Below are 21,016 nucleotides of genomic sequence, written 5' to 3'. Positions count from 1 at the left end.
AGGCACGTGCCACCACGCCCAACTAATTTTTGTATTTTTAGTAGAGACGGGTTTCAGCATCTTGGCCAGGCTGGTCTTGAACTCCTGACCTCATGATCCACCCATCTCGGCCTCCCAGAGTGCTGGGATTTACAGGCATGAGCCACCGCGCCCAGCCTTTTTTTTGTTTCTGTTTTTTTGAGACAAGGTCTCCTCTATCACCCAGGCTGGAGTGCAGTGGCACCATCATAGCTCACTGCAACCTCGAACTCCTGGGCTCAAGCAATCCTCCTGCCTCAGCCTCCCAAGTAGCTAGGACTACAGGTGTACACCACTATGACCAGCTGATTTTTTTAAAAAAAATTATGTAGAGTCAGGGGTCTCACTGTGTTGCCCAGGCTGGTCTCAAACTCCTAGCCTCAAGTGTTCTTCCAGCAGCCTCCCAAAGCCCTGGGGTTATAGGCATGAGGGCTGAGATTACACTACACCTGGACAGGTTTTGCGTTTCAATAAGTCTTCATACTCGTGGCAGGGCAGAAAGCAGGGCTGGGACTAAGGTGAGGCAAGCAAAGGCCCAGGGTGCAAAACGTAAGGAGGCACCTAACCTCAAGCTCATGCAAGTGCAGGGCTGGTGCTTGAGAGTGAACTCCTCCTGTCCTGGCCCCAGCAGAAAGCTACTCTTCTACCTATAGCTGCCCCAGAGCTCTGTACCCCAACAGTCCTAATCCTGAGGCTGAGACCAGGCAGCTAGCATGGTGAGTGTGTATAGCTCCTTTTCTGGAAAAGGGCCTCCCTCAACCTATCTCACCCCAATACCCCTTCTGCTAACATCCTGTGGTCCAGGATAGACAGTTTGTGCTGAAATGCCACCTTTCCTCTGGCCAAGCCCCTCATTAGGGCTCAGGGTGAAGAAAACAATGGAAGGGGAGGGTTCCTTCCCCCCCCCAGCACCTCCCTTTCTTTTCCTGCAATCCTTGCAAGAGCAGCTCATTCCCTCCCCACACCCTCTTCAGTATTGACAGCTCACATGGCTCGAAAGTTCTTCCTTATAAGGATGGCTTTGTGAGTGACAAGGTTTTATATCAGCTCCTTCTTTCCTCCCCTGATTTAGACACAAGTCTGTATTAAAGAATGTTTGCAGAGAACAGTAATTATATTGCTTTGGAGTAACTGCTAAGAAAGTATTTCCAGATAAAAATCCCTCAGGGTCTACTTTAAAGAAGAGATAAGATTTATTTGCAATTAGCACAAGCTATTTACATACAAACTGTTGCACAAGTCTAAAAAACACTCTCACTTTTAAGTAGGTTAAACAAAAGCCTTCTAATGTTGTTTTCTTGGTTCTTTGGCCAAACAACCCTTTTCATCCAAAATTTTTGTACAAACAAACTCAGCTCAGTCCAGATACATCCTTTCTGGATATTGATTTGTGGGGTACAAATGGATGAGTTCGGACAGGGCTATGGGTGCCTTACTTCCTGAGGAACCCTGGTGTATCCATCCTGAACAGGCACTCCCATTACTCCCAGCCCCTTTTCAGAACCTGGCACCAGGCACCAACCACCCATAGACATCCCCAAATGCCCTGAGCAAGGGTAACATAAGGGAGTTTCAAGGAAACAGATAGGGCCATCTCAGCCTTGGACAAAGGGAGTAAATAGAGTCTCTAGGAAAGGAGGTTTTGGACAGAAGGGCCTGGAGAGAAAAGTACATTTGTCCTAAATTCAGAAGGTAGAAGGGGTAGTTTTGGTAAGGGCACCTGAATGGTGGTGCGGGGGATGTTGCTTATGAACTGGAGGGAAGATGGGTCTGTACTTCCAGCCTAGTGGCCTCAATGTGTCTTCTCTTCTAGAGTTTCCAACCGAATGCAGAAAAAAAATTGTTTTATCAGTGATTTGAGAAGTTTTGGTGCTAAGGCCTCAGCCACCAGCCCCCTGCTGGACAGGGACTGCTGGTGGCTGACCATGGCAGAAAGTGGCCAGAGGAGAAGGGTAGATATTGATAAGGTCTGGGAAACCATCTAGGAAAAGGAGAGGGAGGAGAGCCAAGAGGATCAAAGAGAAAGCCAACAGAAGGCAGGGTTTAAAAAAAATAAATATCGTCATCATCATAATAGCTAATATTTATATAATGCTCACTGTGTTCGAGATACATGTTAAGTGCTTACACATATTATGTTCATCAAATCCTCATAAAAGCCTATGTGGCAGATACCATTATTATCCCCATTTTATAGATGAAGGAGCCAAAGCACAGAGAGCTTAATTAACTTGCCCAAAGTCACACAGCAAGCAGCTAGCGCAGGAAGCTCAAGAGTGGGCTTTTCATCAAACGATATGTTCAGCGGAAGCTCCATATTTAAAACAGACCAAAGAGTAGCTGCTCTGACTGGTTGGAGGACCAGGGTGGAAATCCCAGGCCACTCAGTGGTGGGTAAGTGTGGGTGGAGACGTGTTATTTGCCAGGTTGAAGACTGCTGAATAGGGCATGTAACTGAGGGCCAAAGGGAGGGGGACAGGACAATGCCTGCAAGAGAAGGATCTTGTTTCCCACTTCCCAGGAGTGGGAGGGGCTTCCCATAGCCTGCAGAGCACTGGGGAGGAGAGAGAGCAAGGAGCCAGGTGTGAGGTTGCAGGTGGTAGGGAGGATGGGGGGAGCTGTAGGGAGAAAAGTGCTGGCTAGGAGGCACCCGAGAGTGTCTGGGAGTGAGATGAGGACAGATTCCACTCCTCCTTAGCCTGGGGGATCATTATGGTGACAGGAAGTCACAGGGCACATACCTGGATGTTTTCTGAGAACCTTTCTCCTGGGTGCTGCAATGGGAAAGGGGTGGGAGCAGAGTCTAGGAAGACTGAATATATTTTCATGTGTTGAGTGGACACAAAATCCAAGGAAAGAGAACTGCTCTCCTTGACCCTCTCCCTTCACCCCAAAAACAGCCCAGACCTTTCCACCAGGATCACCTCCATTGTAAATGTTAGCAGATTAAACAGACAAACGGATAACAGAGGGAGGTAGGAACTTGAAATAGAGACTTGTGGCATTTTAGAGCTGGAAGGAGCTTAGGCTACCATCTACACTGGCAGAGCCAGAGAAGAGAAATGTCATGCCACATTCACAGGCTGGCCGGGGGGGATCATGGATCAAACGAGACATAGAGAGAAAGGTATGGAAAACTCCAGATTTGGGTTCATCTCACTTGAACAAAAACTAAGAATCTAAACATTCATTAACCTAATGTAAACTATGGGCTTTATTTAATGCATCAATATTGGCCCATCAATCATAACAAATGCACCACATGCAAGATGTTAATAATAGGACAAACTGGTGTGGAGATGAGAGGGTAGATGGAAATCTTTGTATTTTATGCTTATTTTTCCGTAAACCTAAAACTGCCCTACAAAATAAAATATATTACTTTTTTTTTCAAAGTTCATTAATGTGGGTTCTGTTTGCAGTTTTTCATTCACTGACCCCACACTCTTTGGAGGGAAGATTCTAGACGATGCAAAGAGCATGTGAGAATGGGCTCTTATAAGGGAGTAGAAAATCAACCACCCATTGAAAATCAAGTTCCTTCTCTTTTGCAGAGAATCCGAGTAGCCCTCCAGTTCAAACACTCATTTGAAGATTGATCAAAAATGGGAACTTTCGACCAGGCATGGTGACTCACATCTGTAATCCCAGCACTTTGGGATTAAGCTGGGAGGATAACTTGAGCTCAAGAGTTTGAGACCAGCCTGGGCAATATAACAAAACCCTGTCTCTACAAAAAATTAAAAAAAAAAAAATTAGCCAGGCATGGTGGCATGCACCTGTGGTCCCAGCTACTTGGAAGGCTGAGGTGAAAGGATAGCTTGCACCCAGGAGGTTGAGGCTGCAGTGAGCCGTGATTGTGCCACTGCACTCCAGCCAAAAAAAAAAAAAAAAAAAAAAAATCCGCTTTACAATTCATACCTAAAGTTCAGGAAACAGGTCAATTAGATGATTGGTCCACAGTCATAGAACAGATTCTTTAAGATATAAAGAGATACAAGAAAGAAATAGATAAGAGACAAGAAGGGGGGGGAAGAAAAGGGTGAAAGAGGGGCAGAAAGGGAAGAGGAAAATAAGAGAAAAAGGAGAGAGAACGAGGCAAGTTGGTGAGAGCTAGATAGATAACTGATAGTGCCTCTTATCTTGGACAAAGACAGGGGCCTGGCGAGACTTCCTCCGACATGCCCTGGGTACGCACCAAAATAAACACCCAGCACGCGTAAGGTGTAGTTAGCAATGCAGTTCATTTTTATTAGTTATAAATAAAGTACAAAAAATCCACCAAAAGTGAATCTAAGCATTTACACAATTCCTAATGTCTCCGCCTTTTCATTGATGCACTATTGCTTTAATATTCATAATAAATATTCTTCTAGCTTTCTGCTATAAAATAGTCTATGTAGCAAAATGTTGCACAGCACAACAGAACAGAACAGCAGGAGGATTACAAAAAAGGACAATCAACACTGAGGATAATCCTTTCACTTGCCAGGGGCAACCAAATTACCCCCTCGAGGGCTGGTGCAGCTGGCTCCATGGCTGAGAAATTAGCCGCATCCGAGGCCGGGGTGGAGTGGGGGGAGGGGCTCAAGGGTGAGGGCACAGGCCAGCCAGGACAAAGGGCCCCTTTCCACTCTGACCCTGCAGAGCAGCATAAGGCATGCCCATCCAGGAGCCCTGCCAAAGACGTGGTGTCTGCCAGGCCCAGCAGTGTGGTGGTCATGCTCCCTCCAGTGTGGTGGGGGACTCCACGGGCTGTCTCCAGGGAAAGCAAGGCTCCAGGCTAGAGGCAGAAGGGGAAGCTAGGCAGGAAGCCCAGAGAGGGGCACCCATCACTCAGCTGGGGCAGAGTTGAGGCTTTAGGGACCATACACAGCCCAGTGCTCACACAGCCTCGCTGGGCAGCATGGCGAATCTCGGTCTCCACTTCCTCCCTCCACATAAGCACCTTCCCCATGGGGCCTCATCCTCACCAGGTAAAGGCAGTGATGTAAAGAGGCAAGAAGGAGGATAAGCTGGGAAGGAGGGGAAGGGGAAGAGGCAGGAGGAAAGCAGGTAGTCCAGGTCCCAGCCAGCTCAGGGGGCTACTCTCAGGGGCGTGAAATCCCTCTCTCTCCTTTTGGCTGAGAGGCATCAGGCTCACAGCTGTGCCAGCCTTTGACAGTGACTTCCCCATGTCCTCCCCCATTATTCCTCTACAGGAGCAGGGGGACTGGAGGCCCACTCCCAGTCCTCCGTAGAAGCTCTTCCTGCCCACAGCCCCCAGGGAGCAAAGGCAGAGGGAGGTGGACAGAGGAGATGCCAGGAGCAAAGACCTTGATTCCAAAATGTATGTCCCAATCTGTTTTCCATGGGCAGCATCTCAACAATGAAGACTCTGGGAGATGATAGGTTGGGGGTGCCAATCCCAAACACATAGTTTGGGGCTCCTTTCTGCCTACCCCATCCCTATCTCTAACAAGACATGGATTTCAGCTCACTTGCCAAATGACTGCCCAAACCTTGTGAAAGGGCATGTCCCATACGTGTCCACCTAACTCACCTCCCTGTCACCCACAGGATGCCACATATTATAGGACAAAAACCCTCCTGAAAGTCAACTCTGAGCAAGCTCAGATAAATTCTCAGCTTACTCTCTCTATTCTCTTCTTCTTTCTTCTCCTTTTCTCCTCCCAATCCTTTCTCCCTCTTTCCCTCTTTTTTTTTTTTTTTAGACTGAGTTTTGTTCTTATCACCCAGGCTAGAGTGCAGTGGTGCACGCTCCCGGCTCACTGCAACCTCCGTCTCCTGGGTTCAAGCCATTCTCCTGCCTCAGCCTCCCGAGTAGCTGGGATTACAGGCGCCCGCCACCATGCCCAGCTAATTTTTGTATTTTTAGTAGAGACGGGGTTTCACCATGTTGGCCAGGCTGGTCTCAAACCCCTGACCTCAAGTGATCTGCCCACCTCGGCCTCACGAAGTGCTGGGATTACAGGTGTGAGCCACCATGCCCTGCCTTTTCTCCCTCTTTCTTCTCTCCTGAGAAGGTGAGAAGCACAACATGGTGGTTTCTCACGGGATCTGTGTCACATTCTACTTGAATCTAAGGGACACTAAAGATCTCCCAGTTCTCCTCACTCACCCCACCCAGAAAACTGAGACTCAGGGGCCAAGGGACTTGCTCAGGGTCACTGGGACATCTGTCATGGAGCATATTTGAAAACCTGAGCCTCCTGGCTCCCCAGTCCAGAGCTCCTTCTAAGAAGCCAGGCTTTTTGGCTCTCTGATGTTCCTCTTGTAGTGTCTGGAGGGCTCCAATTCTGGAGTTGGAGGCCAGGTGGCCTCCAACTAGTGCTCCAAGACTTTCCTCAGAGGATAGCGGCTGGGTGGGCTGAGGTTGTGGGAGGAGCGAGAGAAGAGGAAAGACAGGTTCATGATGGAGAGGCAGGGTTGTGGGGAGGGGCGGGTGCCAAGGGTAGCAAGTGAAAGGATTACCCCAGTCTGCTGACAAGTGCAAATTATATTTATATATGTGCTAAATACAGTCACTATATTGGAGTTTTTCACTAGATCACAGCATACAGAATCAAAGGTTTGCATTTCGTATGGAATGTATCCAAAGAGGCCAGCACCACGGTAGGACAGCTTGCAATCACACACCCTGATAGTTTGGACGAAATAAAGTTTGCAGAATTTTATTTAAATTTTTTTTTTGTATTCGTAGTTGTTTGTCATCGTACCAATGCATGCAAAGCATTCCACTCCCAGAAACAACGCCAAAATGAGGTAATAGGAGTAATAAAAAAAATTAGTATCCTTTCTAAATAAATAAATTATAATTAAAAATGCAAAACAACTATAAAAATAATTAAATAAGAACCCACAATATCTACAAGTTAGTCATAAATTATGATTGTTAAATATAAGGCATTTAAACTCACAAAACCCTGTAAACTAGCAACGTGCCATGTTTTTTGTTTTTTGTGTTTTTTTTTCATTTTTGTTTTTCTATCAGCTGAAATCGCTCTAGCATTTGCTCTACGCGCGCAGGAGATGAAACACAAGGGGGCCTGACAGACGTTGCTACAGCCCCACGCAGGGAGTGTTTGTCCCGCCGGCAGGCGGGGGGCTTAGGGGATTTCTTTAGGAAAAAAAGAAAAAAAGTCTGGTGCTTTTTTCTTCACCATTGAAAAAACTGTGCTTGTTCATTAGGCGTAAAGAGTTAAGAATACTTGCACGGAGGCTGGGAACATTTGCAGAAGAGGAGCTTGAGTCCTGCCACAGGTGGTGGCCAAGGGCGACAGGGGGCCGAAGGGGGTCCTGGCCAGGTGGAGGGGCAGCCCCTGCTCACCCTCTGCTTGCACCCAACCAGGCTTGTGGTGTTGGGTTGATTGATTGGCATCCTCGGTGGACCCGCGGCGGCACAGCTGCTGCAGCGGCTAGGACGCCCAACTTAAACCCTGGGGCTGCTCTCACCCCAGAAGGCACTCATGCGTCTCAGTCAAGAAAGGGTCTGAGTCCCTTGAGTTGAGCAGGAGGAGGACTTACCAGTGGTCTCCCCTCCTGGAGGTGGTGGATGTGAGATGCTGAGGCCTGACCCTGCCTCTTCTCCACTCTTCCCAGACTCCCTGACCAGTGCCAGGAGCAGAAGCACAGACCCCAGCCCTCTCTTGTCCCCCAAACAGCTGTCCAGCTAAAGAAGTGGGAGCTGCAGGGTTCTGAGTGCCCCATCACCTCCTGTCCCCATCTGCGGGGGAAGGATGGGGGGCTTCAGGGTCTACCCCCAAAGTAAGCAGCTTCCCTCTGCCCTCTGGTGGTCCCCTCCCCAGTCCCTGATATTAGCCTGGGGCAGAGAATTGGGAGGGGGGAGGGGACCAGGGCCCACTGTCTCACTCAGCACGTGTGCCCCCAGCCCAGTCTGAAACAGAGTGTGTGCCCACAGAAAGTCCTTTTCAACAGCTGGGTGGGCACGCAGCTCTGCTGCCTTGAAGACGTGTTGATGTTAGGGAGGATTACAAAGTGTGAGTGTCAGAAGGAAATTAGCAAGCATCCAATCCAACCTCTTTAGGTTGTAACTGAGGAAACTGAGGCCCAGAGAGACAAAGGGAAGTTTCTAGTGTTGCCCACTTTGTCAGTGAAGAGCCCAGACTGGAACCTGGGACACCAGCTCTAGTTCTATCCTGGCTTCCCCACTGACTCCCTCCCACTTGCCAGCCTTCCAGGCCAGTCTCAGCAGAAAGAATGAAAGACTGAGACTAAGAGGAGTGACCTTCCTAGACCACCATAGCTGCCTCCAGGCCAAAGCCATCTTCCGATGAATTCTTGGTTTTCACCCAGCCATTGGAGAGAATGGGGCAGAATTCTCAACTTCCTGTGGCTATCAGTAACTAGCTTTCCCCCAAAATCCTGACTCAGATGTACTTTCCCCACTGGTGAGATCTCCAGCCTTTGGCCCTGGAGACATTTTCATACACTGGAGCTACTGAGTTGGACACTGTGATACTCATTGCTGCTAACCTGAATCAGGTTATTCACCATTTTTGCAGCATTGGATGTGTCTCATCTCCTCAGCTAGATTGTGAGCTCCTCAAAGCTATCATCTCTCCCAGCGCCTGCACCGGTAGGCACTCAATAAAGATTTTATAGAACACCAGGATATTAGTGCAGAGAGAAATCTCCTGCCAGGAGCCACTTCCCCCACTCTCTGCCTGCAGGTGGCCAGAGCAGCTATTCCCGCATAAACCAGTCGTGCTAGAAGCTCTTCCTCAAGCCAAAATCTGCCCGCCTGTTACTTTTACCCATTGGTCCTGGTTTTACCCTTGTAGCAGCAATACAGACTCAAATTTCCTTCACTGTATGGAATTTCTTCAAATATGTGACAAGTATCTTGTCCCCCTCATCCCGGTCTTATTGATATGAGGGCATTGAGACTGGGTTACCGATGGAGGTGAGGGGGAGGCTTAGAGAGCAGTGCAAATGGGGGAATGGGGGAACGGTGGGGGGTGGGACACAAAGGAAGGTGGCAGAATTCCAGCTAATCTGATGTCTTCCACATAGGGAGAAAGAAAGTTGGATTTGGGTTGGAATTTGGTGGATTTTCCCATCTCCATTCTTCTGTCCTCTTATCTGTCTGCTCCCTTTGGGGTTCAGGAAAATTGTGAGGTGGTGCAGAAAGACATACTGTATCAGGTCTGTGTCTCCCAGCACCCCCATACTGACACCCCAGGAGGTTCTCAGAAGAGAGCATAGAACACGCTGGACAGAGAATATGAATCCTCACAACATCTAGGTGAGGTAGCAGGACCGGAAATGGGGCTGCACTGTTCTCTCTCCCCACTCAAAGGAGAAGGAAACTGAGGCACAGAGAAAGAAAGGGACTTGCCCAAGGTTATCAAAGAGTCAGAGAAGGAGCCAGAGACCAGGGACACAGGCACTCCCAAACCAAGCTGAGGGGCCTCCCAAACCTAGCTGATGTGACCTCAGAGCCAGGCTATCTCTGAGGGACTGTGTCAGGACTGGAGACATCCCGGGGGATGCTCAGCTTCCTCCCCAAGGTCCGCGATATTGACCTCAGCCCTGAGTGCTGGCTGAGAGCACTGTGGCCAAGACCAAGCAGCTATCACCTATGCTGTCTTATCTGCATCATCTGGTTAATTTTTTGCATAGGGAGGCAGTGGCTACGTTGCCTCTTTGTGACAGGCAAGAGCACAGCCTAAAGGAAGGAGTTGGAGTGACCACGGGTCTCTCGGCTCCCAGGAACACAGCGGGTACCTGTAGCTGAGGGCCGAGCCCTCCCTGGTTTAGTGTGGAACTGTGGGGATATAGCTGGGGCCATGCAGTTGAGCCCTAGGCCTGGGGAGCCCCGCATAGATGAACTCTCCCTTCACCTGCTGGAGCTCTGTTGCCTTCCTCACCTCGGCTGAACCCTCAGAGGCCGGGATAAGACCCCATCAGCTCCTTTTCCAGCTCTCCCTCTCCCAGACCCACTTCCACACTCCGTGCACTGTAAACATGAGAAAAACAAAAGCCAAGGTAAAAACAAAAACAAAAACAAAACGAGAACCCCCCCCTCCCGCCTCCCAAATTGGGTGAAAAACAAAATCCTTTTTCACCGTAAACAGAATTTGGCTTTTTTTTTCTTCCACCTTTGATTCCTTTTTCCTTTTCTCTCATAAAGACGGGAAGATTGGGGCTGTCGTTGGTTCGGTCAGGCACCAAAACAAGAAACTCAATGAGAAATATTTGGTGCGAATTCGGTAATAGCGACATGTCCACCACAAGATGACTAGAGCACCACACACAACATTTTTCTTAAGCTAACATGCTCCGGCTGCCATCCACAGAAATAGCTAGAGACCCCTACATGGTTCCTACGTGGTCGAGAGGTATATATACAATCCTTCAGAGGACAGGATTGAGGGGCCGGTCTGTCAGCTAGTGCCTTCAGGATCCCACCTGGGTTCTCCGCAGCCTGGGCCCCTCCTTCCCGCCCTTGCGCTGGGCACGGCCAGCTCCCTCTCTCCTGCTCAGCCAGGCGGATGGGGACAGTCGCCATTCTGGAGAGGTGGGTCCTCCCCCACCCCCTCCTCTCCCTCGACACCGATACCACCAACTCCTCTTTCCACAAAATGTGCTTGCAGGCTTTTCCTCTACGTCAAATGGCTCAGAAGGCAAAGTTTGGCTGCAAGGGCTATGGCCGTGGGGGGACCTGGTGAAGGAAATGGGGTGTCCACTGGCTAATTTCTTCCTCAGCTGTCGGCTCCCAGTTGTGTCTCAATGTCCACTCGGCAGATGGGGCATTTCTTGCTCATGGCGAGCCACTGGTCCACGCACAGTTGGTGAAAGAGATGCATACAGGGTAGGCGTCTGGAAGAGAGGAGGGAGAGTCAGGGGCCCGGCAGGAGCTGAGGGACACTGAGCGGACCAGGAGACACACACCTAGGACCCCTGGGGAACTGCCCGGCTATGGAGGGAGGCTATGGCTGAGATGGGAAACCATGAAGCCTCCGCCAGGAAGCGCTTTCAGATCAGCCTGAAACAAAGCCACAACTTTGTCTTAGACTCATTCAGACCAAACGCTACACTGTTCTCTTACACTTTTCATCCTCGCGTCCACACCCGGGCATCACACATCTAAAACATTTCATACCCCACCTTCCCAGGGCAACCATGAAGCACATCATAGCACACTTGGCACACACGTGCACAAGCAAACAAGCACCCCAACTCCCAGACACACGGCACAGTGATTGGTCACCAGTACCTATAAGAGAGGGGAGAGGGAATCAAAATGGCGGTCGCCTACCTCACATCTTCTCCATCTTCCAGCATAGACAGACAAATTGTGCATTTCTCATCTGTGTCTGACTCCTCCCCCTCATCCTTCTTGCCCTTGCCATCCTGGGGTCTTCGCTATGAGAAGCAGAGAGAGGAGTATTCATTACCTGGGGCAGACTCAGCTGGTGGCTGGTGGCTTTCACCCACAGCCTGATCTTCCCCTGGGAGTCAGGTTTTTTAAAGTTTTGTTTGTTTGTTTGTTTTTGTTTTTGAGACAGATTCTTGCTGTGTTGCCCAGGCTGGAGTGCAATAGCGTGATCTTGGCTCACTGCAACTTCCACCTCCTGGGTTCAAGCGATTCTCCCACCTTAGCCCCCCAGTAGCTGGGATTACAGGCACTTGCCATCATGCCTGGCTAATTTTTGTATTTTTGTAGAGACAGGGTTTCACCATGTTGGTCACGCTGGTCTTGAACTCCTGAGCTCAGGTGATCTGCCTGCCTCGGCCTCCCAAAGTGCTGGGATTACGGGTGTGAGCCACCTTGCCCGGCCATCAAGTTCTTAAGTAATACCCAGAACTCCTTCCCAGCTACTCTCCTGCAGCAAGGGGAGTAGGAAGAGGTCAAGTGGACATCATTTTTGCTGTCTCAGGCACTTTCTAGGGATACAGAGCTTAGAAAGAAATTGGGTTCCTAATGAATCGATCCTTGCTATGACTGCACAGTTTCCCTTTTCTGGTCCCTTCACACCACCCACTCCCCCTCAACACCCTTTACAACCTAGATTCCTGCCTTCAGGTTTCTCACTCCACTTTCAGGCCCAGCAGGCTTCATTTATTCTTTCAGTCAACCACTGTTGACTCATTTATTCACTGATAACTACATGAAGACACCAACTCTTACAAACTGTAGCCATTGTTATAAACTATTTATATTGTTGGATTTATCTTTCTATCCAGAGAGTTCACTTAAGATAGGCACTATCGTAAAGCAATCATGAAACACTGTTTATACTTGTTGACTTCCCTTGTACTGTTTTTCATTTTATGTTAATTATTTGAAAATAGTTTACCGTTATGTAGAAACCATATGTAGAATCATTATGTAGTTTACCATTATGTAAAGTCTGAAGTTCAGATGGCATGGACTCATGGCTTACCCTTCTTTAAGTACCACCCCATACTTGGTCACTTACCAGGCATATTAGTACTTGGTAAATATTTTGGCGAAGAAGAAATCTAGTCAGTGAGCGAAATCAGCCCACCTTTCATGTTCACATCTTCACACTGTGCCATAAAACAGTCTAACAATAACCATAAGAAGAAAATTACCCATTCTGTCCCTCTCCAGAGACAGGCCGACTTCAAGGTCATTTTGCAAAGAGAAAAATCTGAAGAGTCACAAGATGAAGACTACCTAGAGAATGACCGTGGGGCAAGGCCCAGATGCCAAGTCTCCCTTCTCTGGCTCCTGGTCCTAAACTCTGGAGATCCTGAGTCTGATTTAGTCTGGGGAATACTGTAACCTCACTGGAACACACAAGAAAATCTATTTGTTCTGCTCTCTGCCTCGCTGTGCCCTATATACTCCACTGCAAACCCTGCTAGGCTTCTGTAATAAGTTATCCCTTATCCAGAATCCAGAAAATCAGAATTACATCCATAGTCCTGTGTAATTGTCATGGCTTTAGAGTATGAATAGAGTCATGATGATCTGCCTGCTTAAGAGTCCAGCTGTGTTTGCTGGAAGAGTGGCCTTTGTTTAGCTGACACTGCTAGAAAAGGGAGGTCCAATAAAATGTATTGGTAAGAGTCACCGATTTGCCTATTTGCCTACTTTCTACTATTTTTCGCCATCATTATTCATGATTTTCCTTTAATAGTTAACAATTTTAGCTTAATATTACTTTGTTTTGCTGTCTAATCTATATGTCTTCTCATTTCATTAACCTTCCCTTTTACTTTTTTTTTTTTTTTTTAGACAGCCTTGCACTCTTGCCCAGGCTGGAGTGCAGTGGTGTAATCACGGCTCACTGCAGGCTTGACCTCCCAGGCTCAAGCAATCCTCCCACCTCAGCCTCCTAAGTGGTTGGGACTACAGGTGCACACCATCATGTTCAGCTAATTTTTCTTTTTATTGTAGAGACAGACTCTCTCTATGACGGCCAGGCTGGTCTCAAACTCCTGGGCTCAATCTATCCTCCTGCCACCGCCTCCCAAAGTGCATGAGCCAGTGTGCCCAGCCCCCTTTTAACTATGATGTTATTGATGTTAATTTTATATGTTGCTTTCATATCTCTTTCTAGTTCTTATTCTTTGCATATTTTTCTATTTTGACTCGGTATTTTCTGTATTTTTATTCTTACATCATTATTATTTTAAAGTATATTTTTTATTGTATATTATTATACTCTCAATTTAAATTTTTAAGGTGTTTTTTCTTCTTTATTGTCTTTTTCACTTGTGTATAATTTTTAAGGGTTTTCTTTCCACATTTTATTTGGGTCCTAACTTTTGTCATTTCTTATTTTTAATTCATTTTGTTCTTTTTTATAATATTTTTATTCCCTTAATTCTTTTTATTCTCCTTTTTACCCGAGCCCTTTATCTACTTGATTCAGTCCATTTCCCCTTTTCATTCTTAGCATTGGTTCTCTTCACAATTTCCTTATGCCTCTTGAAGTGACAGCAGGTGAGGCGTGCATCCTTGGTAGGAGTAAACACCCCCTGGTCCGGGACACAGGTGCTGCTCCTGGACTTGAATACACCACTCATTTCCTTCTATGTTCTTCTCCAATAGCTTAAAACTCTCTCTCTCCAGAGAATGATCATTTTCCCCATGTAGATGACACCCTTAATTACTGAAATGCTGCCATTTCCTCTATTAGCACACTAGCCAAGTTCTGATATATAGTAGGTACTCAATAACTGCAGTCGAAATCATTTATGAATAAATCCAGAGCTTGAGAGGAGCTGCCTATACTGATTCACAGTCTTTGACATTGACACCACCAGCACATGGGTTAGGGGAAAGCATCAAGGTAGCAGCAGCTCACCATTCCTGGGCACTTAGTAGGTACCAGGCACTGTGCCAAGCTGTTCAAGTGCAGCATCCAGTTGAGTCCCCACAGCACCCCGTATAGTAGCTACTAATGAGATCATTTCCGTTTCACATTTTAAAAGGGGGACGTGGACAGGGAGGGGCCAGAAAAGCCAAGCAAGTTGTCCAAAGTAACGGAGCTATAAGGGGTAGAACCGAGAGTCAAAATTGGCTCTAAGAGTGCTCTCAACCAATGCACCCTAGGGTCTCATGAGGGAGTGAAGATGGTCCTTGGCTTGACAATGATGAGGACAGTCCTGCTCTAAGATTCTTAATGTTTGTCAAGCTTTTAATTTCCCCTGGGAAGGATGAACATTTTAAAAATGTATTAATATTTATTTATTTTTATAATAAATGTTATTTTGTAGAGCAGTTCTAGTTTACATAAAATTAAGCAAAAACAGGCCAGGTACGGTGGCTCATGCCTGTAATCTCAACACTTTTGGAGGCCAAGATGGGTGGATCACTTGAAGTTAGGAGTTCAAGACCAGCCTGGGCAACCCCATCTCTACTAAAAACATAAAAATTAGCCAGGTGTGGTGGCACATGCTTGTAATCCCAGCTACTTGGGAGGCTGATGTGGGATAATTGCTTGAACCCAGGAGGTGGAGGTTGCAGTGAGTCAAGATCGTGCCACTGCACTCCAGCCTGGGCAACAGAGCAAGATTCTGTCTCAAAAAATAATAACAATAATAAGCAAAAAGTACAGTGTTTTCCCATATACCCTATACTCCCAATACAGAGTTTCTATTATTAACATCTTGCATTAGTGTGGCACACTTGTTACAATCGATGAACCAGTATCAATAGACTATTAACTGAAGTTCATTAGTTTACATTAGGGTTTGCTCTGTGTTGTACCATTCTATCAGTTTTGACAAATGCATAATGTCATGTATCCACCGTTAGAGTATGATACCAAATACTTTCACTCCCCTGAGACTCCCCTATGCTCCATCCATTCATTCCTCCCTCCCTCCCCACTGGCAACCACTGATCTTTTTATTGTCTCCATAGTTTTGCCTTTTCTAGAATGTTATATATTTGGAAACACACAGCACACAGCCTTTTTGGGCTAACTTCTTTTACTTAAGAATTCCTCAGTGCATTTCTGCTTCCAACATGTCTTTCCATGGCTCAATAGCTTATACTTTTTCTTTCATTTTTTGATACAGGGTCTTGCTCTGTTGTCCAGGCTAGAATGCAGTGGTGAAATCATAGCTCACTGCAGCCTCAAACCCCTGGGCTCAAGTAATTATCTTGCCTCAGCCTCCCAAGTAACTAGGACTACAAGTTCATACCACCATGAACTTTTTAACTTTTTAAAATTTTTGTAGAGATGAGGTCTCACTATTTTGCACAGGTTGGTCTTGAATTCCTGGCCTGAAGTGATCCTCCGTCCTTAGCCTTCCAAAGCACTGAGATTATAGGTGTAAGTCACTATGCCCAGTCCTTATTTCTTTTTATTGCAGAATAATATTCCATTATCTGGATGTGCCACTGTATGTTTATCTATCTTTCATCTATTGAAGGACATCTTGACTGCTTCCAAAATTTTCATTTATTTTAATTTAAAAAAATTTTTAACTCAGTTTCCTGGGCTCTAATCTTATCCTAGATTCCTAGTTCTTAACACTGGAGATTCTACCTCTACAGACTTAGGATAAAACCTGTGACTCTGTGGCTTTAAAAGCTCCCCAGGTGATCCTGACCCTCAGTCAGGTTTGAAAACCTCTGCTTGGAAGCCTTAGTTTCCCATTTGTTCATATGTGAGATTGGACATGGAATTATTTTCTCAGGCAAATATTAGCCTTCTGTGCAGGTATCCCCTTTGCCCATCTCATTTAGAGACAAGTATTTATGTGCCTGACACCTATACATGTATACACACGTAATATACCCAATGGCAAGTCCACATGCACACACGGATACCCAGCTCTCCTTCTTTACTAATGAGAGGCCTTCCATCTTCCCTCCTGGCCACACCTGGCACAGAAAAGTAACATGACCCTGGGAAGTTATTACAGCTTTAGAGCATCTAACCAGAGCAAAGGTTTCTAGAATCTGGACTGCACCCCTCTGCGAACAACCAGGCCAGAGTCAATTAGACAACCCCCCTTCCCCATTCCCTGACTATGCAGGCTGGCCTGCTGGCAGACCCACCTTCTTATACTTGTGGGGGAAGGTGAACCTCTCAATGGTGTTCTGTACAGCTCCCCGAGTCACATTACCCAACCTGTCCTCGAGCTGCAGCAGCTCCTGGAAAGAGAAAAATGTGCACATGTGTGCTCAGCATGTATAAATGCCCACATGCACACAGGATATGGATTGGGGAGCTGGAAGACATGAGCAGGAAGCATTCACATAGCTATCAGGAAGAACTCTTCTGATGCTGAAAGACTGCAATATCTCTACTGGCTCTCCCTTCTTCTCTCTCTTACTCTTGACCCTGAAACTTCCTGACACCCATACCCTACTCGCCAGCAGAGGTGGGGAGGGAAAAGGGATGATAAATAATAATGGCATCTCCACCAACCCAGTTGGTACCAGACAGAGCAACATACCTCATAGCTCTCCCGTACGGCGGAGGTGTGTCTGCTGGGATTTAGTCCCTGGAGAGCAAGGAAGTGAAGCTGAGGGTAAGGGTAGTTTCGGATTTCATGGACGACCTGTTGGGTAGAAAATGCCTTGGATAGAGCAAGGATTCAAGGTTTCTCCATGAGCCCAGCATGCAACTTCTCCACCTGTAACCCACTCAGTACACCCTGAGATGCTGTGGGCAGAAGTATTGTGTTTCCTGCTCTTATGTCCCTTTTCTTTCATCAAGAACCAAGCTTTGCCTGGACAAGCCCCAGAAGGAATAACAGAATTAATAAAGTGACAACTAACCTTCATGGCAGGCACTGTTCTAAGCACTTAATTGACTAATTGAATTATCTCACCTGATGTATAATGTGGGTGCTATTACTCTCCCCATTTTACTGATGGGGTAAATGAGGTACAATAGATTATGTAACTGGCTCAAGTTATGCAACCAAGGGACAGAACCAGGATTTCAAACCCAGGCAGTTGGGTGGCAGAGTCCATTCCCTTCACCTTTTGGTTTAGTCCATTCTCACACTGCTATGAAGAAATACCCAAGAATGGGTAACTTATAAAGAAAGGAGGTTTAATTGACTCACAGTTCCACATGGTTGGAGGGCCTCAGGAAACCTACAGTCATGGTGGAAAGCACCTCTTCACAGGGCAGCAGGAGAAAGAATGAGTGACAAGCGAATAGGGCGGTCCCTTGTAAAACCATCAGATCTTATGAGAGCTCACTCACTATCATAAGAAAAGCATGTGGGAAACTGCCCCCACATGATTCAATTATCTCCACCTGGTCCTGCCCTTGACATGTGCGGATTATTCAATTCAAGGTGAGATTTGGGTGGGGATACAGAGCCAAACCATATCACCCCTACTCTGCACTGCCTCCAAGAGAAGCTTGATGGTTCAAGGCTTGGGTTTGTGTCAGCACCAAGGTGGGGGCACAAAATTTAAAGGGCCACCAAAAGCCTCAGTAATAAAGATCAATAATATTTTAATGCAATGTTTTTTAAAGTCAAATAAATGCAAAAAAACCTCCATGCTGAGCAAAATATCAATATTTTAAATAAAGACAGAGTCTGACTCTGTTCTGGCATGGCCTGCCTCACTCGCCTTTCCCTCGCCCTGGCTATGAGTCAGAGAGGAGTTTCCATCACAGCTCCTCCACTTGCTCACTGTATGTCCCAGGGCCAGTTACTTAGCCTTTCTATTCCTCAGTTTTCCAATCTTTAAAATCAGGATAATACTCTTTTGTGGGAATTTTTGAGAGGATTAATGGGATAATCTACATGAAGTGCTTAGAACAGTGCCTGGTATGTAGTAAGTGCTCAATAAATGCTTGCTTCTTTATTCTTAAGAGATGGTGCTTCATACACAAAGCATGGACCCTCAGAGCATACAAGGACTCCAAAAATTACTCATGTAAGTTCCTTATTATACAAATAAGGAGACTGAGGAGCTGAGTGGTTAGTGACAGAGACAAGGGTTGGAAGGTGGAATTATGCTTTAGGGCAGCAAAGTGAAGTTGCCTGGAAATAAGATTTTCAATCAAGCTTTTGCTGCTTTCATGGAATATCTTCATTTTAATTCCATGCAGCTTGCAATGTCAGGAGTCCAAAGGCCCCCAAAGCCAGCCTGACCCATGATTCGGCACTCTGCAGCCACAAGAAGGCCTGCCCTCTGAAAAAGGCAGAACTGGATAGGCAGGCTAGGCCCAAGAGCTCCCACTGGGATCTCTTTTGATCCTCACACCAGCCCTGTGAGATGGGCGAGGCAGGCATCTTCATTTCCATTTCACAGATTAGTGAAGCCAAAGCCTAGGGAGGTACTGACCACAGGAAACTAAATGAGGCCACATGAAGTGCAAGGTCTACTCTGCCTGATCTTATCCCTGAGCCTTTTACCCACAGACCACACCCTGCCACCCTGCCCCTTTCCACTCCTCCAGTGCCCACTCCTACTCCCCTCAGCAGAACCAGCTTCCAGTCCAGCAGGTTCCCTTTCATTCCCCATAAAGCCAGAGTGTGAATAGAAGCTGGGAAGAGTGGGTAGCTGTTGATCTGCCAGAGAGCCAAGACACAAGAAGGCCAGGGCACAAGGGAGTCAGGGCATGGGGAATTGCCACACAGGTGAGCTGGGTCATGTGGAAGCCGGGGCACAGGGGAGCCAGGCCATGTAGGAGCCGGGCACAGGGAAGCGCAGGCCTCAGACCACCACTGGCACTCAATAGGCGCAAAGGAGTTCATTTTCTTTCACTTACCATCTGCGTGGAGGAGGAGTTTCTGGGAAAGTGGTGCATTCGAGGAGTGGCTAGGTAATGCTGATAGTGCTGAGGGATGGGCCGCACCTGGAACTGAGCAGGACTCAAGCCAGCATCCACACTGAGATCCCTGCAGGGAAACAGCCTTAGTGAACCATAGGGTGGTGTGATTTAGCCAGGTTAGAGAAGGGACCTCAGACATCAAGCCTATGGAGTAGAATTGGAGTGACACCCTGCCGGAGCTGCAACGAACTTTACGTCTCCCAGCCTTTCCTCTCTCTTTAGAGGGAAGGAAACGGAGACCCAGATAAGGAAAGGACTCTGAAAGGTCTGAAGGAACTAGAGCAATCCAGGCTCTATGAAACTTCTTTAAACTAGGGGACCAAAGCTCCCTCCCAAGACAAAGTCCATCCTAAGAGAAATGCTGAAAGAAGAATCTAAATCGAGCAAGCCAGAGGCACCGAGTAAGGGAAAGACAAGGTTCAGATAAAAGTGGAGGAGGGAGCCGAGGCTGTATTTTTACCGCTTTGAGAAAACAACGAGAGAGACCTCTACACCTAGACCTACAGGCCAGACAGCTTATCCTGGCCCACCGCAACCCACTCCTAAAAATATAGGAAAATTCATTTTTCTTAAAAACTAATTAATTGATGAATTGCACTGAGGATGAACCAATGGCTAATTTGGAAAATGGCCAATTTCAGATCTGGAGAGAAAATGCACAAGATGAGATGGAAACATCTTGTCATAACTGGAAACAAGAGAGCTATCAAAACACTACTAGGGTGACAGCAAAAGGCCTCAGGAGCCGTCCTGAAGAGGCTCCCACTGGCCAGAGTGAGGACAATGTGCAGGTTGACAAGCATAACTGCCGGAGAGATGGAAATAAATAAAAATTGTTTAAATCCATGCGCATGAAATGATCCTAGAAAATTGGTCCCCTTCAAAGGATGCTGGAGAACAAACTCTTCTTTACCTTTCTTTTTTTTTTTTTTCCTTTTTTTTTTTTTTTTTTGAGATGGAGTCTCACTCTGTCACACAGGCTGGAATGCAGTGGTGCGATCTCGGCTCACTGCAACCTCCATCTTCCAGGTTCAAGCAATTCTCCTGCCTCAGCCACCCAAGTAGCTGGGACTACAGGCATACCACACCACGCCCGGATAACTTTTGTATTTTTAGTAGAGATGGGGTTTCACCATGTTGGCCAGGCTGGTCCTGAACTCCTGACTTCAAGTGATCCATCCACCTCAGCGTCCCAAAGTGCTGAGATTACAGGCATGAGCCACCACACCCAGCCAGCTCTTCATTTTGAAAACTAGTAAATAAATGAAAAGAAGCCTTTCTTTTCTTACTGTATTTCTAGGTAATCAAATATTTGATGAGTGGAAATTTCTCTTTATAAAAGTTTTTCAGCTAATAAATGAATAAGGGATGATTGAATTTTTCTTGAATTTTTGTCATCATTTTGCCTCCCCTAAAGAAATAAAGGATCTAAGCAAAGATCATTGATTGTTGCTAACATCACAAAAGAAGCAACAACCAGACAGTAAGTGCTTTCTGGTGGAAGAATACAATATCACCTACGAAGTATTTTTGCCAAGAAATAAGAGTTGAACCTGAATCTACTCAAGCCTTAATCTCGGTGCCAAGGTCCAGAGAATACAAGAAACTAAGGAACATCTTAAGTGACAATACCAGAATGCAACCAGCAAAATCCAGGTAAGGGGAAACTACAGGGAAAACAGCCTGGATTCTTCAACAAATACATTGGAGAAAAAAAAAAAAAAGGATATGGA

The 21,016-nt window shown here is 46.7% G+C and overlaps 1 protein-coding gene across 1 annotated transcript in view; it reads right to left on the bottom strand.

Annotated features, from left to right (window-relative positions):
- Window positions 1-4,243: 4,243 nt before the first annotated feature.
- ARK2C (arkadia (RNF111) C-terminal like ring finger ubiquitin ligase 2C) overlaps window positions 4,244-21,016 on the bottom strand; it is a 128,988-nt gene continuing 112,215 nt past the window's right edge. Inside the window, exons 4-8 of the mRNA XM_054460470.1 lie at window positions 19,221-19,350; window positions 16,936-17,040; window positions 16,535-16,630; window positions 11,303-11,409; window positions 4,244-10,863 (exon numbers count right to left, since the gene is read on the bottom strand). Of these exons, the coding sequence (XP_054316445.1) occupies window positions 10,746-10,863; window positions 11,303-11,409; window positions 16,535-16,630; window positions 16,936-17,040; window positions 19,221-19,350 (556 nt within the window). The 3' untranslated portion in view covers window positions 4,244-10,745. The remainder of the gene's footprint in view (window positions 10,864-11,302; window positions 11,410-16,534; window positions 16,631-16,935; window positions 17,041-19,220; window positions 19,351-21,016) is intronic.

The sequence above is a fragment of the Pongo pygmaeus genome, chromosome 17 (genome assembly GCF_028885625.2).
Source record: "Pongo pygmaeus isolate AG05252 chromosome 17, NHGRI_mPonPyg2-v2.0_pri, whole genome shotgun sequence".
Taxonomy (NCBI): Eukaryota; Metazoa; Chordata; class Mammalia; order Primates; family Hominidae; genus Pongo; species Pongo pygmaeus.
The sequence above is the reverse complement of the archived record's forward strand: the minus strand, read 5'-3'. Positions and strand labels throughout refer to the sequence as shown.